The sequence below is a fragment of the Salarias fasciatus genome, chromosome 18, assembly GCF_902148845.1.
Source record: "Salarias fasciatus chromosome 18, fSalaFa1.1, whole genome shotgun sequence".
NCBI classification, from domain to species: domain Eukaryota; kingdom Metazoa; phylum Chordata; class Actinopteri; order Blenniiformes; family Blenniidae; genus Salarias; species Salarias fasciatus.
Window position 1 is genome coordinate 26,483,383 of NC_043762.1, and position 18,690 is coordinate 26,502,072.

Genomic DNA, 18,690 nt, shown 5'->3' on the forward strand with positions numbered 1-18,690 from the left:
CCGTCTCATTTTTCATATTTCAAATTTCAAAAAGTTGAAAGACAAATCAATGGTGTTTCTAATGAAATATCTTCATGTGCTCTGGAGCTCTTTTCCTGTTTGGTCTTCTCTCTCCTCCCTCTACTCCACGCTATAAAAAGCGAAGCACCCACATGTTGGTTTTGACACATCAGAGGCGTCTTGAAGATGAGGGAGGTACGAACCATGCTCTTCTGGAGGGCGGTGGCTGCTGAGTTCGTGGGCATGCTGCTCTTCATCTTCGCCGGTCTGTCCACCATCGTCGGGGGAGGCCAGCCTGGGACGGCCCTGGAGCTGAAGGTGTCTCTGGCCTTCGCGCTCGCCATCGCCACGCTGGCGCAGAGCTTGGGGCACGTCAGCGGCGCCCACCTCAACCCGGCGGTCACGCTGGGCCTCATGTTCAGCTGCCAGATCAGCGCGGTGCGCTGCGTTTGCTACATCCTGGCTCAGATGGTGGGAGCCGTCACGGCCAGCGTCATCGTGAATTCATATAAACCCGGAGAGGCTCTGGGAGTCAACCAGGCAAGAGTCCTGAGGGAAAACCCCCGAAACACACGGCGTCAGAGTCATGAATGAAGCCTAACGTCTCATTTCTTCCTGTTGTTCGCAGCTGAATGTCGGAGTGGGAGCGGGCTTCATCATCGAGTTCTTCGCCACCCTGCAGCTGGTGCTGTGTGTGATCGCAGTGACCGATCAGCGACGGAGCGACGTGAGGGGGTCGGCGCCGCTCGCCATCGGGCTCTCGGTGGGACTCGGTCACTTCGCTGCAGTAAGTTGATCACAATGCAATCCATCCAACCGCTGTTCTTCTTAAAAAAAATAAAGAACAATTAAAATATGTCCCTTATCCTTTCTAAGTTACCCTTTTATTTCAGTCTTCTGCTCAAAGATTAAACACTATAATGCAGCAACAAGGTCTGAATTATTTTAATATCAAAATGAAGGGATCGCCTGTGGATTTCCTCAAAAAGGTGACAAATAATGACTAAGTAACAGTTTTCTCCACACATCATCAGATCTCTGAAGTCCTGCTCTCCATTCAGTGGCTGCAAAGCGAAAAACTACCTTAGCTGGTTGAAGCACGGTACCGCATAGATAAAGTTCTCATTCATAGATATTTGATCTTTTTATTCATAGTTTCATATATGTATATTCATATATACCTAATTTTCATTGTATAGTTGTATATATTTTGTATTTGATACTTGAACCTTCGTGGTGTCAGTGCAGTTTTTCTGGTCTGTACGAGATAAAAGACGTAAGATTCAAGTTTTCAAGTCTTCTATGTCACGAATTGTGTGTAGATCAAGTTCAAGATGGTCAAAGGTTTGTTAAAATGTGAAACTGAAAGCCAGTCAGTTCCTACAGCACCACAAAATACACAAAGTAAAGAAACTAAAATAATCTACTTCTATGAAAAGTAAAAATCTAAATTTATAAGAAAAGTTAAATTAGCTCCAACAACTTTTTTAATCCTAATATGATACAGAGGGATCAAAAATATATGTAATTTGTAATAAATGTTTGAAAATATTTTTAATTAGTGGCGAGGACGAAGTCTTTGGCTGGTTATCTATGTCATACAAAATTCAGAAAAAAATGATTGCATTTTTAAAAAATCACTAAAACTACTACTACTACCAATAATAATAATAATATTAATAATAATAATAATAATAATAATAATAATATTAATAATAATGATGATGATGATGATGATGATGGTAATAATAATAATAATAATAATAATAATAATAATAATAATAATAATAATAATAGTTCAGACCAAGGTTTTAGATCTTGTGTTTTCACTAACCAAAAGTGAAAAACCTATTATTTTATTTTATGTTTTATAAGATTATTTAAAGGTTTAACAGAATCGATGTGAAATAGTTGAGACTGAACATGAAAATGTCTTCTACACACTGTCATCACTGTTACTGTCACTGTCAGAGAACTTGACTACATGAGAGACGGGTGTTACATCATCACACTGTGTGTGTGTGTGTGTGTGTGTGTGTGTGTGTGTGTGTTTGTGTGTGTGTGAACGTGTGTGTTCTCGCACTTCAGGAAGTGGGTGTGGCACATCACACTAAGCAGCAGCTGCTGCTGCTGCTGCTATCGCCACTTTCACACACTTTCACACTCTGGATCAGACTCATTCCCCTTCAGCCAGCATTGTATTTTTGGATAAAGTCAAGTTACTTGATTAATATTTCCAAAAGATGCTGCTCCCTACAAAGTCTTTGCTTTAAAAATCATATTTTCTTTGTAAAAATTGTCTTGCACACGTTTAGTATTTTCATGTTTTATTCATTTTTGTTTGTTTATGACGACGTTTTAACTGCAGATTGCATTTTCATATTATTTTCTCAGTGATTGATGAAAGATAATGTGCTTCATGCGCAACAGTATATATGTGTTATTTCACTCTAATGTAAAATGTTAAGAAAATGCACATATTACCTTTGTGATTTTTGTGCAGTTTGCATTTGTAGAAATGCTATGAGCAATAAAATAATGTAACTTCTGACTGAAAATACAACTTTAAGAAACTGGCTGTGCTTTCCTTTCACATCACGTCAGCTGGAGTTAAAATAGGAACACACAAGTTGAAAGTATTGCAGTGCAGTTTTTTATAAAACCCATTCAAACACATTCACTGGATCTGGAATAAAACTGAGGGTATTGTGCCCCATGAAACTCCCTAAAATTGATTATACAAGCTACTGAATTCACTTTTAAATATGTGATGTACCATACAGAGTATATATTAGTGTAAATTGATGTAATCGTCAGATATTGTTTTATATTATAAATTAATGCATGATTTTATACAGTGATCCAAAATGACAGTGTTTTCTGAGTTTATAAGGAAACTTGATAATTAATACTATTTTTTTATTTGACGAAATTAAGCTATATCTGCAGGAAGCGGTTACGTTAAATCTGGTTTCCAACATAAGGTCCATGGGCCAAATGTGGTCCTGCATGTATTTCTTTGCCTGTAAGGTTTGAATTTCCCGCCATGTGACACTTTCAGATCAGTTTCACCGGCTGTGGCATCAACCCCGCTCGCTCCTTTGGACCAGCTTTGATCCAAGGAAAAATGAAAGACCACTGGGTACGGTCGAAGTTAAAATGCCTTTTATTTTATTTACTTTTTAAAGACACGTCTGAGCGTATCTGACCTCCTTGCAGGTGTACTGGCTGGCGCCGTTGTGCGGCGGCATGGCGGCCTCTCTCATCTACGATTTCATGATTTTTCCACAAGCTCGTAACCTGCGCTCCCGCGCCAGCGTCCTCCTCAACGGCCCCGAAGACAGAAACAACTTGATGGAAGCGTCTGCGGAGGAAGACAGCAGGCCGGGGCCGAGTCACTGGCCCAAACAGTGAATGATTGATCTGTTTTAACAGCAGATCACAATAAATACTGCATTTTGAATAGTTTCCTCAGTCATACCTGATAATATTTAACCTGACAGGCCGTTTATGTCCTCTTTGAAGTTTATATCCTCTTTGATTTTCCTTTGTCTTCAGTCTTTCCAAGATATTCTGCATTGGCTTTACGCAGATGACACACTCTTATACTTTGTGCTTTATTCAGCTTCATTATTAGCAGTGTTTCCACTCCTGTTAACTGTCAGTGTTTCTGAGACAAAATTAATAAACCAAATTCAAAGAAGACTCACAGTACTGATGTATCATTTTTCTATTCTGAGCCACCTTGATGCACAATTTGCTGTAATTACTTAATGACTTATGCATTACGTCTTATTTTCCAGTTAAAATGGAAACATTAGAGTAGAGAAGAGAACATTTCAGGCACTTTTACAGAGAAAAACCCCAAAATCATTGTTTCAATCACTGTTTAATTTAATCTGGATTGATATTCATCAACAAGCAAACTCCAAAGATGCGGTTCTAACCAGGGAACATCTTCTGGAGTGAGGAGTGGATTGATAGAAATCAAAAATACTTACTGAAACTGCATCAGTGCCAAAGCAAACTTGCAACTGAATACAATACCACATACCTGTTATCAAAATGTATGGGAAATGAGGGGGAAATCTCTTCTGCGTCACAATTAAATCTACTCCAGCAGCAGATTGACCAAAAACCAAGAGGTCCAAGAGCCACTGAAAACACAACTTTTGGAAAGTGACTCCCACGGTGGAACTTTTTAGAAATATTCTAACTCAAGTCTCCATGGAAACGGTGGGAAAACACAACTTTTCCGAAACGCTGCTGCGCATTGCAGTATGTTCAAAATGTTGCCATTAAACACGAAACGAAAATACAAAAAACTGTTTTCACTGGAAGCGTTGTCACAGAAACGGGGCCTAAAGTCACGCTCCAAACCTCACCTCACATCTTCAACCGAAGTTACATTCTGAGCAGCTGATTCGAATTATGGTCGACTGAAATTTTGTAACTGAACTGTTCCCTCGTAACTTTCTGCAAACAGACAACCTGTGACTTTTATTTTTAGCATTGCGTGTCGTTGCATCATTACTTGTGTGACATTCATTCTTATGAGAACATGAAATCATAAAACTGTTTTTATATACATTTTTTCCTTTTAATTAATTTCTTCAAATATCGATATTTCAAAACTGATCACTTTTTACTCATTTCTTAGTTTGTATTAATTTACTGGCTAGTTTATTTTCACCAATGCCTTGCTCTCATCTTGTCACAATTCTTCAGTTTTCTGCTGGCATTTATGCTGTTCACTTATTTTGGAGTTTCTATAAAAATAAAGTTCTCATATTTTCTCTGTTGTGGCTCCTGTCACGTATGGGATGTCTGATACTGGACGTGCTTTTCTCAGCCCTTTGTGTTTTCGTCTTAAAAGTTCACTGTGGGGTCACCACATCCTTGTTTATGCCGTCCATTCTGCAGAATATAGTATATTTTAACCTACACGACCTTGACTTTACTTTTTTCTAAATGTATGCTGAACTGTGTGTATTATTCTTCTGGTGATTTTTGGCCACAGTCCCAAAGTTCTCTTTGTACTGCGGTGAAAATAACACGAGGATGCGGATCAGGTAATTGCGTGAAGTGGCTTTAAACCCTCCGAGGCGAGATGTAGCTGGAGTGGAGATTTCCTGTTTGGCCATGTCACAAGAATGTCCTTTTCTCCGTCGACGCACACGGCCGCGGCGCACTTTTATGGCACATGAATGTGTGACACCCCGGGCTAATCATTGAATAACCACCAACAGAAAGCAATCCCAGCCAAGGTTATTGAGAGCAGCGGGCAGGATCGCCGCGTTCCGCTGATCATTAACCGCACGTCCCAAATAATGTCACGACGTGCACATTTCGTTCTTACTGAGGCACGGTCAGGCACGAAGGAAATTCACTGAAGGGCGGCAGGGATTCAGAGGGCAAAGTGAATTTATCGCCCAAATGAGCGTTTGTGGAAGTGAATAGAACCCGCAGAACTTAGACCAGCCCGGTCCTGCAGGTTTCTTCCTAGTTAAAGGAAGCTTTTCCTCTCCTCCACCTCTCCTGCTTGCTCTTGTGGAATTGTGGGCTTTTTAAACTCAAACAGTCGACCCTTCATGGAGTCCTAATGAGGCCTTAATGAGCCGTGCTGGATTGGACCAAGGGTACTACCTAAACACAAACTCACAACTGTTCAGAGGTAAAAAATAAGTCAGAGTGACCTCCGAAAACAAGCTTCAACCATCAGACTAAAGTTCAGCAAGTCTGACTAACACAACCATGACTTTCACACACAGCTCAGACTCACACCGGTTCAGCGTACCAGTACTCAGAGAATCGGTCAATCGATCATACCGAGAGTGGTGAAAGTGTGTGTGTGTGTTTAATTGTGTGCATTTATGTATATTTGGAGGGTTTTCCTATCAAGCACTTTGTGTTGCTTGTTAATTATATGAAATGGATAGAGAATGGTTGGTTGATTGATTGATTCAGAGCTGTAATTTGGTGACAAGAGAACCCTCTGATTTTATATATTGATGCAGCAGTAACACCCACCCTGTTCACACGAACAAGTTTTCAAGTGAAAACGGAGAACTTCTGTTGAATTTTGACAGCCTGTTCACGTGACAACAGTGCTCGGAGTCACTGGAGACGCAGCTTTCTGAAAACACTCGGGTCGCAAACAAGCAGTTGTTCTGCACATGCTCAGTAGATGGACAGTAAGAACGATGTTTTCCTCCCAGACGGAGTAGCTCTACAGCTGAGAGAGAGTACAGTGGTGCTAAGTCTGTGTAATGAAAAAGCAAACATGTATGTTTGACGGTTTCTTTCACTGAAGGTTTTGCTCGGAGTACCGATCCCTCCGGTCCCGTTCTGACCCACCGAACGCCTTCGGGCCGTCGTTCCTCGTTCACGCTGGACCAGAAAAGGCCTCTTTTGTCTGGAAAGTGTTCCCACAGAGCTGGAGGCGGTCCAGCGTGTTTCAGTAACTATAGCAGAGAGATTTCCTTCCAATCGAACGAGGATGCCGAGGCCAGGAAACCCAGCTTATACCAACATCCCTCCTCGGGCCGAGCTGACGGTTGGTACAATGCGGCCGAGCCATTAACGTCCTCCTGGCATTGACCGAGCCCCGCCGTGCTCAGATAGTCAAACATGATTGCTCGCCCCGCAGCCTCGCAGCTCGGCAACAATGTGTTTCTCAACCCGGCGTTGTTATTGTTGTCTGCAGATGTTCGGCCATTAAAACAAACGGGGCCTGAAACGCCCGTTTTGTCAGTTTTACTGCTGATGTCTGTGCGAGAGCGTTCTGCTGAGTCGGCAGGACGGACTCCGCCACGCCGCTGATACACCACTGTCACTTTATGTTTCCTGCCTCTCCGGCTGCGGTTCCTTAACGCTTTGCAGTGTCGTCACAGGCAGTTGATGGTGGTAGATTTCAAAGGGAACTCAATGGACGATAGATTTTGCTTTATTTAAGTCAATATAACATAGATTAGCGTGATGTTTGTGGATGATGGTCTTGTATGACAACTATACGAAATAAATAGAAAATGCCATTGATTCCTAATTAAAATCCTCCTCAAGACTCTCAAACAACCGTAGAACCATCGTTCATTCTGAAACCATGAACTAAAAGCTGCAGCGCAGTGTGAGAAAAGGCCTGTGTGTTGAGTTTAAGTTCCTGTTTATGCAACGTTTTCAAATGAAAATGCAAAACTTTCCTAACATTTTGGATGTCTGTTTACAGGACAATGGTGATCGCAGTCACTCTAAACACCTTTTTTTTTTTTCAAACGGCTGCCAAGGTGGAACTTTTTGAAAACACTTCGACTCTGTCTCCGTGTGAACAGGTGCAAACACAACTTTCTGGAAACGCTGGGGCTTCATCCTGTGCGGATTGTTTTATATACCTACCATGATCAAATATAACGCCTAAAAAAAAAAGATTAAAGACTTAAAATAAATTGTCAGAAAAGCTCCTGAGTTGCACATATATTGGGATGAGTCGTCTTCAGCATCCTGGTATAGAATAAAATGAATAAATTTCCAAAAATGTGATTTTTTTCAGACAATAAAACTTCAAAATTGAATTTACTTGGTTACTTTTCTGTAGTTTTTCTCAATAAATGACATTTAGACATCCCTCTAACACATATATTGGTCAAAAGTGGAGAATTATGCTTCTGGATTACATGTGGGAATAACTTTTTGTGATGTATGTGAGCATAATAGCTTATTCATTTTTTTTTTTTTTTTACTAGTATTCAGAATGCAGTCTATAACAGAGGTTCCTGGATCTTTCTCTCCTGGAACCACACCTCTGGCCGTGCGTTCAATCATAAAACGGTTCTGCACTTTGAAATCAAGACGCAGGCTGATGGATTTACGCTTCTTTCTTAATGGTCAGATGCGGCCGGGCGGCCATCTGAGCGCTCCTTCCTTTGTGTGTTTAACCTCCAGGGTCACGGCATTGTGTTGGCCCTCTTGTTTTGGACTGGGTTCCCTTCCACACAGACAATGCTCTTTTTGTCGCCCCTCGGCCGTCTCTTTTTTGTCCGAGCGTCCATCAAATTATTTTGGCTCCCGCGTTGAGCGCGCTGGCTTCCAGAAGCTGGCACCGGGGAGTGTTTAGGCAAAATAAATCAATGGGAAGTGAGACCCGACCCAGTTTCATCCGATTTCAGAGGGATAAATATAACCTCTCACCCCCACAAAATCCCTCCAGGTTATCATTACACCAGCGTTTCTCACTGGAAACTTGTTCAAATGTTCCGTTTCTTAATGTTTAACAGACACAGTGAAAACATCGCAGACTGGTTTAACAGAACACAGACTTGTCATTGACTAAATCTATAAATAAATCATATTTCAGTAGTTCTGACATGAACACGGCCACAGAAACCAGAAATCTTCATTTCTTAAAAGAATATTCAGAGTTTTCAGGTTAAATTAATTCAAGGTTAATCTGAAAAAACAACAGAAAACTATTAAAAGGGTTCATTTTAGCTTTAGTTTAGCTTTCACATAAATTGTTTGTAATTGAAGTTTACGCGTACATGTCACATAAGGGTGTTTAAACATAAGGCCCATGGGCCAAAAGAGGCTCCAATCCAGCCGAACCACAAAAACAAATTAAAAAAAAAGTAGTGAGACTGGAGTCACTTTCCACAGGAAATGTTAGTTTTTGAAAAACTGTGGACATTTTCATCATGTAAAAGGTTTTTATGAAGCTATTTTATCGGTCCAGCCCACTCAAGATGGATGGATCATGTGGATCATAAACTAAAAGAAAAAAAAAAACTGTCACAAAATACTACAACACCTCAATTAAAAAAAAAATATATATATATATAATTTGCAAATTAGAATTCATCAAAAATACTAAAAGAATGCAATAAGAGATGAGTAAATAATAAATTCTATCTTTATTGAAAACAACTACAGGGATCCAGAGTGCTGGATGCAAAATAAATAACATTCTAAAAATAAAATACAATTAATATACATTTCTAGAGATGGACCTGAAGACTGATATGAAGATCTCAGAAAAAACATGTTTTCCTGTTTTCAGCTTGGCAGGGAAAACACTGAAAGTCGCATTAACAGACAATCTAAAGTCACATATTGACTTCATGTTTATATAGACACAGGGAGAACATGCAAACTCTGCATGGTAACTCAACAGGCCTGCACATGAACCGGGGACCTTCTGAGGTGCCATTCAGAGAGCTAACCACTGCAGCACCGCACAGACACAACAAACAAACCAAATCTGAGGAACACTCACAGTTCTAATATATAATTTTTCTACTCCGAGTCACCTTGATGCAGAATTTGCTATAATGTCTTCATTACTTTTGTATTATGTCTTACTTTCCAGTTAAAATGGAAAATGACTGCCGTCTCAGCATAAATCTTCTGGTGCAAAATTCAGTGAAATTTCCAAAAAACTTCTCTTGAATTCTGTATGTTTTATAAAATCACCCTGACAGCATGAGCTTTCACAGCTTTCAAGAAAACTAAAAAAATTCTTTGAAATGTTGCTTGTACTGGAGCCTCACGTCAAATGAAAAAGCTTGTATTTAAAGTGTTGTAACTGAGCGCCTTGTTGAGTCGTCTGATAATTCGGAGTGTTTTTGCTCTGTTTCCTCCTCTTCATGTTGCAGAAACGCGACATTCAGAGGATTTACAGCCACGTCTTCAGGCTGCGCTGCGGTTAGTCGAGTGTGAAAACACTGGAGTATCTGACACCTTCCTGCAGGTCTTTAACCTGAACATTAACCTTCCCGGACTGACTGACAGGCGCTGGCGTCTTATCTGCCACTCAAGAGCTTCTCACTCCCTTTTCTGGCAAACGTCCAGCGAGCCGAGTGTCGGAGGGAGATGTGGGGGGCGGGGGGGGGGGGCGCTCGGGGCCGCGTGACGACGTGAGGTGTCGCTCAGAAAGTGCTCAGCCACACACTTCTGACTTCCCGTGTTTAACGGCGGCGGCGGAAGCGCTCGCCGCCGGCCTACTTCTTCTTCACGGGTTTCCAGCAGCATCAGCAGACAGATGGCGGCCATAAACGGCGGGGCAGCGGGTCGCTGCTCCCAGCGCCTCAGGGGTCACGACCCCCGCCGAGGCCGGCTGCACGGCGCACGTGAACCCTGCAAGAGCTGAAGACGGATTCCACACGTCAGCCCGCCACCGCCCTGAGATATACGGCCATTTATTTCAAAGTCCCGCCTGTCGTCGTCTGATTTCAGCTGCTTCGGATTGTTTCTACTAAACTCTGAGTCAAGACGACGCCTCCGAATTCAAATACACAAAATTACTAAATTACAGTGCAGGAAAAAACTGAAAGTCCTTTATATTTAGGTTATTTATTGTGTTTGAAGCCTGCATGGTGATGAAGCACTGAGCTACAACATTTCTACATTTTCTAACATATTCAAAAATAATCTTAAAAACACAATCTTCTGCTGCATCGACTGAATTTAGCACTTTATCTTGACATATTTCATGCTACAGTGAATCCTCTGAACACTGTTGTTTTGGAAACGTTTTAAAAATACTGACTCCAGACACCATCTTGTGGTTCATTGTGGTATTACAAGAATCTGCTAATAAATATTAGTTTATTTTTTATTACGTAAAACTGAAAAAGTGTCAGATTATCTTGTGATATAAATTATTATATCAGGATGTGCACAGTTGGCTCATGTGCTTATTCCAGTTGATACATCATAAGATTGAGTGCTTTATTTGAAAAGCAAACTTTTAAAAGCACTGACTTGCTACACCATCTTGTGTTACAATGTGGTATTAGAAGATTTCAATATTAAATAAGTATTTTTTGATAGTAAGGCAGAGGTTCAAAGATTTACTGTTAATTACTTCAAAATTTTCTCATCACACAGTCTTGTGGTACAAAATATATTATCAAACTTCCTTTTATTTTGAGAGCGGTAAATCAATAAATTAAAATTCACTGTTTTTTTTATCTAGTCTGAGGACTACCAGCTCTTGTCAAGGTGTCCACACAACAATAATGTATTAAAAGCCAGAAACCCAATCAATTTAATCGTTTAATATGCATTGAAGCCAGTAATGTGATAAATATTAAAATAAATTTACAACCATACTGAAAACTTGCTGCACATTAAGGGATTATGCAACTCGGTACAGCTATTTCTTTTATAACAAACTGCCAAAAAACAAGTTGTTTTGTACTTTTACTTCATCCGCTGCAGTGATTTGACCATTTCATCATCAGCTGAAAATTTTATAATAATTGTCTTGAATAATTTATCTGGATTAGTGAGTTATTCCATTACTGGTGTTATTACATTTAAAAGGCCACATGTGGGACCCACAAGACCAAGGCTTGTTCAAATCAGACTTTTAAAGAACATGTGCTCTATGTTTACGTCGTGCGGCCGTGGTGCAGTTGCGTGTGATATTAGTTGGATTCCACCTTTAATGATTGACGTCAGGTTGAAACGCCTCGCTGGGTCTAATGTCACATTGTTGAACAGGAGATCCTATCAAAGACAAAAATCCAGTGGCTGCAGTTTCAATTGTATCCTTACAACACACGGAAATGTGCCCACACACACACGCACACACACACACACACACACGCACGCACACACTCACACTCCTGACTGCTGTGACCTCTGTGAGGTCCACTCATAAGCAGCGCCGCTGGAGAGCGACCTGAGGCCAGTTAGCGCTCAACCAGAGGAAGGACACATGCAGCAAACATCACCTGGTTAATGAGTGTTGAAAAAAAAAGAAATGAAGAAAGAGAAAAGAAAAGCAGGGAGATTTTTTAATCATGAAAAAAGAATCCACAGAGTGAGACTGATGAAATAGTTTGAATTGTTGTGTCAGGCAGATATAAAAAGACTACTGGGATTATCACCAGGAAAGGGCGGATTTCATAGTTATCCTGTCTCACGCACACACACACACACACTCACGCACGCACTAGAGACAGTTTGTCAGTCACGACGTGCACAGGAACATCTAGATCTTGACATTTATTGCACGTGACCTCGTCCAGTGTTTTACTGCAGTGATTATGACAGTGGGATCGATTAAACCACTTATGTTTGACACATTTCCTTCTTCCTCATTCAAGTGTGACCGAGCCAAATAGAAACTGGAACACAACTCATTCTTCTGGAATTTTCAGTTGAAGCTTCATCAGTGACACAGTGGCAAGTTTCTTGTGCAGAATCTTTGTGTTTCAGTTGATGAGAGGCTGTTGTCTGGAAACCACGTCGAGCAGAGTGATGACGTCCTCTGGCGTTAAAAGAATCAGATCACATTTAGTCAATAAGTCACGTCTAATGTCACCATAGTTCAATATGTTCAGACCTCACAAACTGCGATATCATCTGAGTTTCCTCACATCCTTTAAAACTTAATCAAGATTTATTAAGAATGATCTCAAGAGTCAGCCGCACCTCTGCTCAGAAAGTTTAAACTTCTACACATTCTATCTGTTATTGCTTCATAAATGTCTATATTTTTGTATAAATTTATGAATAATAACCAAAGACATATTTCACAGCTTGTTCCTCTCATCGTCAAACTTTCACTCCAACCCAACCCGAAACCAACAACTTTCAGTTTCCACTTCTTTCCACCTTCAAGCATCAACTTTAGGGAGGATTTCAGAAACACTCTGGAATCACTGATGGAAATATTTTGCACATAAGTTTAACGTGTAAGTTTAATATGAAGCTCATGACGTCAAAGACATGAGTTAAAGGTGGTTTTTTTTTTTTTTTTTTCAATTTAGAGCAAATAAAAAGACTTAATTCCAACTTTACTCTTCATGGACAACCATCATCTGAACACTCAGTCATAAAGTTCTTTAAGTCTTGTTTACTTGTTAAGCTAATAATGAAGATCTTTTATGTGTGGGTCGTTCATACAGTCATCTTAACTTCACTAATCACACATGTAAGAATAATTAGTTCTGATAACTTCCAAGAAATGTGATCCAAATAGTGGGCTGTCTTTTCATTTTGATCAAAACAAAAACTCTGATAACTTAACATGGAATTCTATCTTCACATGTATCAGAAGCATTGATCAGTTAGCATTGATCTGCACGTCACAGAATCAAATCATTCTAAATAAGTCAATAATAATGGACACTGTTACTTTATTGTAATTCCATTGTCACAATGTGATTCAAAGAGTTGGTCTCCATGACATGTAATGAAACATCAATATCAGACACACAAGTTAAAGGATAATCAATATAGTGACAGTAAATGTGCAGGAAGTTATAATGTTGGTGTAATATTGTATGTTGTTATACAAGGAAGAGTCTTTATAAATCCAGTGAGAAGAGTATCTCATCAAAGAAAATTTAACAGGATTTCTGGGATATCCTTCAGGATTCTTTAGTATTTAAATAAATCTTCTTTTGAAGGTTTGATATGGTGGATTCTTAAGTTGTACCTTTAAACTAGTAAAGTAAAACCGTATCTGTGGTGTGCAACTCATCTGCAGCTGATTGCAGAGGAACATAGGAGGTGCTGCACTGCCACTCTCTGGTGGAATTTGGTTTCCAAGACCTTATAATGTAAAAACACACACTGATACTGCATGTTTAAAATGATTTCACTCATAAAGCAGGTAATTTCCTTCCCATGGACACTTTGACAGAAACAAGATGACGCATTTGGATTTGTAAGAGTTGCTGTGCAGTTTTTGCATTGGCTCACCTGAGATCAGATCATGTTCTTTCTGGCCTCCGATTGATCTGGAATCTCTATTCTCCTGGATTCTCCAGCAGAAGAACTTACCAGTCCTGAGATGCTGCTTTAACCCCATGACAGCTGGAAATGACCTGAACCATGACTTCAGTGACTGTTGTTGTTTTCGACTGAAAGAAATACAAATAAATTGTTGGCACATCCATTTTACTTCCAACAAAGTGATACAACATCGAGTGTACTTTAACAGACATCAAGAGGGTATTTTAGTTTCATTTAAGTTCATTTCAGTTAAGTGTAACATTATGTTAACTTATGGAGAATGAAAATGAATGTATATGAAACAGTGGACTGTTAACATGCACATATAATTCCACTTTTTTGTTTGTTTGTTTGTTTTTTGTTGTTTTTTCCTAACTCCCACACATGGAATTTATTCCAAAGTACTACTTGGGTTAAGTTATTGAAAACACATTAAAAATATTATATATTCTAAATACAAACTATAATCAGAGCATGGAAAAACCATATATTATGCATTAAAAATGACCCTTTAAAGACATACCTACAAAGACTGAAACTTATTCAAGCTACAACTAAATTAGGCTGAAGCTAAATTATTCCCCGTCATTAACAATTACAGACAACATGAAGTTTTTTTTTTTTCTTAAGGGAAATAAAATGTGGATGCTCCTGTTGGTGTGACTTTAAAACGCTGTTTCCGTCTATAAAAGCTGTCTCACCGGAGGTTTCAAATATCCAACGCAATTGTATATTCTTTCTTTTGGTTTCATATTTTGAACGACCCCGGAACCTTCCAGCAGTGGGGTTGTATTTCTGTGACGGACCGGTTCGCCGCTGCCTTCGGTCCCCCTTGAGAGAGCGGAAAGATGTCGTTTTCTGCATTTCAATTTACTGACGCTAAAGACAAATTTACGGTATGAAAATCTTTTTTTTTATCCCTTTATCTGAACCTCACATGTTGATATGGAGTAATTTTAATCTCGGTGGTTTTCAGCACGTCGGTCGGTGGAAGTTATAGCTCGTATTGAATTTGGATGCATGACGTTCAACGAGTGATGCTAAGCTAACAAGCTAACACAACCGTTTCTTTTATTTATTTTCCTCTTTCTCTCTTCTCTCCTTTAGGCTTCCGCCCGACATGCCCTCTCCGCTAAATCCAGCAGACCACTCATCGATGTTTTTAACCAGATCCCGGGAAAGTAAGTCAGCTCCGTGTTGCGTGTAGTATTGTGTAGTGAAGGTGTAGTGAAGGTGTAGTGACCTGTGGTGTTTTCCTCTGTGTGTCACAGTGAGCAGGAGAAGAAGACCACTCTGGATCAGGCTCTGAGGGGATTCCTCGGTGATCAGATCGTAAGAAATCACTGTTTTTCGCCACTGTGTGGTTTGAATTAGCCTGACTCTGTCAGACTGACTTGAACTGTGTGCAGGTGGAGCAGAAGGCCAGCTGTGGGGACTACCTGTCTCTCATCTACCTGAGCATAGATGCAGTTACGGACGGTATGCATCCCCATAGAGACACTGGCGACTTTGCCCTCTGTCTTTAGTTATTAGATATAGTGTGTTTCCTGTTAGACCTCACAGCCTCCAGCATGAAGCTGAACTCTCTGAACCGTTGCAGGTATCTGCTCTGCCACCGTCCCCTTCGTCCTGCTGGGAGACGTCCTGGACTGCCTCCCTCTGGACCAGTGTGACAGAATCTTCTCTTTCGTAGAGGAAAACGTTGCCACCTGGAAATCTGTACGTTACCTGTAGTTGTCGGTGAATGCATGTCTACGTTTTGAACAGTTTTATCACTGCAAACTGTTTTGTTGTTGTTCCAGAGCTCGTTTTACACCGCGGGGAAGAACTATCTGCTGAGGATGTGTAACGGTAAAGACTTTTCCTGGTTCTCATGGTGCAGGAGACTGTTCAGTTGCAGTTTGTGATCCAGATTGCTGTCTGCAGATCTCCTGAGGAGACTTTCCAAATCTCAGAACACCGTCTTCTGTGGGAGGATCCAGCTTTTCCTGGCACGCCTCTTCCCTCTGTCTGAAAAATCAGGTGTGTTTTTATCTTCTGTGTGGTTGTTTTGAGTATGACGGAGCATTTCTCTGCAGGTTTGGTTCATTTGTGGCTTTTACTTTTTTTTTTGTCCAGGACTCAACCTCCAGAGCCAGTTTAACCTGGACAACATAACAGTGTTCAACAAAAGTGAACAGGACAGCACTCTGGGACAGAAGGTAAAACACACACATGAGAGCAATTTTTAATCCCCGATTTGCAAGCTTGACATGAGTCTACTGTTCCCAGCACACTGAAGAGAAGGAGGATGGGATGGAGGTGGAGGAAGGAGAGATGGGGGAGGACGACGCTCCTGCAACGTGGTGGGTTCAGTGTACTGTAAATGTAAAGCAAGTGAGAAAACATCAGATTAATCTGTCTGATCTGACCTGTTTTCAGCTCCATCCCCATCGACTACAACCTCTACAGAAAGTTCTGGACCCTGCAGGACTACTTCAGGAACCCGGTGCAGTGCTACGATAAGTTCTCCTGGATGACGTTCCTCAAGGTGAGTTCTCTCCAGACACCAAGACGGGGGGCGTCGGGGCTCGGCTGACCCTCTTCTCTCCCCTCCCCCCTCCTGCAGTACTCTGATGAGACCCTGGCCGTCTTCAAGAGCTTCAAGCTGGACGACATGCAGGCTTCCAAGAGGAAGCTGGAGGAGCTGCGAGCGTCCAGCGGAGAACACGTTTACTTTGCAAAGTTCCTCACAAGCGAAAAGGTTCAAACCTCATCTGTTTGTTTATACACTGTTCACAAAATGTTTGGGATGTTTGGCTTTGTGCTGGAGCAGTTTTCTGTATGATCAGTCCAGCTTGTGTTCTGACCCGTCTCTATCTGTCCTCTCTCTCTCTCTCTCTCTCTCTCCCTGCAGCTCATGGACCTGCAGCTCAGCGACAGTAACTTCAGGCGGCACATCCTGCTGCAGTACCTCATCCTCTTCCAGTACCTGAAGGGCCAGGTCAAGTTCAAAAGGTGAGCCTGCGACAGAAAGGGAGGGGAGGGAACCTCATCGCCACTGCTGTGACGTGAGATCTCACTCCGCCTCCCGTTGCAGCTCCAGCAGCATCCTGAACGACGACCAGACGGCCTGGATCGAAGAGACCACCAAGCTGGTGTATCAGGTCCGAATGAAAACACCTGCTGCTAAGTCTCTAACTCGCTTCACACTCTCTGGTTCTCGTTTGTGCCGAGATTCTTTGATTTTGAAGGAGTTCAGAATGTGTTTTGAAAACATGGCGGTGAAGCTTTCCTCTTCTCTCACAGCTGCTGAGAGAAACTCCACCTGATGGAGACAAGTTTGCCACCATGGTGGAGGTGAGAATTAGTTGGAGTTTTCTCTACGTTTTTCTGAACGCTTCATGGAGCTGAAACTTGAAACGTGCCACTCTGCTCCTCTAACTCCTGAACCGTTGTGGTTGGCAGCACATCCTCACCACAGAGGAAAACTGGAACTCCTGGAAGAACGAGGGCTGTCCGAGCTTCGTCAAAGAAAGGTAGAGGCGGGTTCTCCTCCTCGCTTTTCCCAGCAGCGTTTGAGAACTTAACGTGTTTAATTCTTCTTCCTCCTCGACAGAACGGTGGACGACAAACCGAAAAGACCCTCCAGGAAAAGACAAGCTCCAGAAGACTTCCTGGGAAAAGGGCCCGACCGCAAGATCTTCATGGGAAAGTAGGTTGAGGAAAAGTCACTTTAAATGACCTTTATGTTTTTCTTCATCTTTTTCCTGATCATCCAAACAAACTTGATCGTTTCCTCTTCCGTCAGTGACGAGTTGACTCGACTGTGGAACCTGAACCAGGACAACATGGAGGCCTGCAAATCGGACAGCCGGTCAGTGGAGTCCAGAGTCCCGTCCAGGTCAGAGGACGGTTTCAGAGAAGCCAGCCGCCACACCTCAGATTCTCTCGCTCTTCCAGGGAGTTCATGCCAGCGTTGGACGAGTTCTTCGCCGAGGCCATCGAGCAGGCCGACCCCGCCAACATGGTGGAGGACGAGTACAAGTAAGGAAACACGACACACACGCCACCGTGTCTCGTCCGAAACTCTTCTCCCAACCTGCGAGTGTGACAACCGTCCCGAACGTTGGCAGGGTGGTGCGGAACCCCAACTACGGCTGGCGGGCGCTGAGGCTGCTGTCCAGGAGGAGTCCGCACTTCTTCCAGCCCACCAACCAGAAGTTCAAGAGCCTGGCCGACTACCTGGACACCATGGTCAGCAAGCTGGCCAAAGAGCTGCCGGTGAGGAAATCAGCCGCCGCCGCCGACTCAGCAAGAGCTGCACTACAGAAAACACTACAGCGTGACGTGTGTGTGTGTGTGTGTAGAAGGACATCCCGTCTGAGGAGATCAAGACCGGGGAGGAAGACGACGACGATAACGGAGACAATCTGCTCAAAGAGAGCAACGACAGTGAGTCAGACGCCTCAGTCAGATTGAACTTTTCAGATTTGTCCTCGATTGTCCTCTGACTCTGTCCCCGCCCCTCCCCCGCCAGGCCCGAGCATCCAGAGCAAGCCGGTCACCAACCAGCAGATGGACGAGGTGGCGTCCAGGCTGGGCGCGCAGTGGAAGGCGCTGGCGGCGCACCTGGAGGTGAAGGCGGCGGAGGTGCGCGAGATCGAGACGGACAGCGAGGACCCGGACATGCAGGCCAAGCTGCTGCTGGTGGCCTGGCAGGACCGCGAGGCCTCGCAGGCCACCGTGGAGAGCCTGGTCGGCGCGCTCAACGCCGCCGGGTTCTCGCACATCGCCGACGGCCTCAGCGAGGCGTAACGACCAACCCGCCCCCCCCCCCCCGCCCCAGTTTACAGACCAAAACCATGAAGACTGTTTTTGTAGGTTAGATTTCACTTTTTCACTGTAGAAGCTCCAATAAATGTTTGTTTGGATACAAAATGAAGAACGAGGACTTTTCTTTTCTCGTCT

At 42.4% G+C, this 18,690-nt stretch overlaps 2 protein-coding genes and 1 long non-coding RNA gene across 3 annotated transcripts; 2 read left to right on the top strand and 1 right to left on the bottom strand.

Moving 5' to 3' along the window:
* Positions 1 to 185: 185 nt before the first annotated feature.
* On the top strand, positions 186 to 3,648 carry LOC115405397 (aquaporin-1-like). Its single transcript, XM_030114964.1, has 4 exons — positions 186 to 540; positions 629 to 787; positions 3,062 to 3,142; positions 3,220 to 3,648. The coding sequence occupies exons 1-4, from the start codon at positions 187 to 189 to the stop codon at positions 3,412 to 3,414; spliced, it is 789 nt and encodes a 262-aa protein (XP_029970824.1). The 5' UTR covers position 186; the 3' UTR covers positions 3,415 to 3,648.
* An 8,121-nt stretch (positions 3,649 to 11,769) lies between these two features.
* Positions 11,770 to 14,572, bottom strand: LOC115405001 (uncharacterized). The gene is made up of 3 exons (XR_003933407.1): positions 14,442 to 14,572; positions 13,708 to 13,868; positions 11,770 to 12,268 (listed from the first exon to the last, which is right to left on the bottom strand). It is a non-coding gene; the product is annotated as an uncharacterized LOC115405001 (long non-coding RNA).
* LOC115404999 (THO complex subunit 1-like) lies at positions 14,527 to 18,650 on the top strand. Its single transcript, XM_030114385.1, has 21 exons — positions 14,527 to 14,636; positions 14,848 to 14,921; positions 15,012 to 15,072; positions 15,150 to 15,219; positions 15,341 to 15,459; positions 15,543 to 15,591; positions 15,667 to 15,762; positions 15,859 to 15,941; positions 16,012 to 16,085; positions 16,162 to 16,270; positions 16,349 to 16,483; positions 16,637 to 16,737; positions 16,820 to 16,886; positions 17,029 to 17,079; positions 17,188 to 17,258; positions 17,339 to 17,434; positions 17,531 to 17,596; positions 17,683 to 17,766; positions 17,856 to 18,003; positions 18,090 to 18,174; positions 18,260 to 18,650. Exons 1-21 carry the CDS (start codon positions 14,589 to 14,591, stop codon positions 18,535 to 18,537), a joined length of 1,965 nt encoding a protein of 654 aa, XP_029970245.1. The 5' UTR covers positions 14,527 to 14,588; the 3' UTR covers positions 18,538 to 18,650.
* The last annotated feature ends 40 nt before the right edge of the window (positions 18,651 to 18,690 follow it).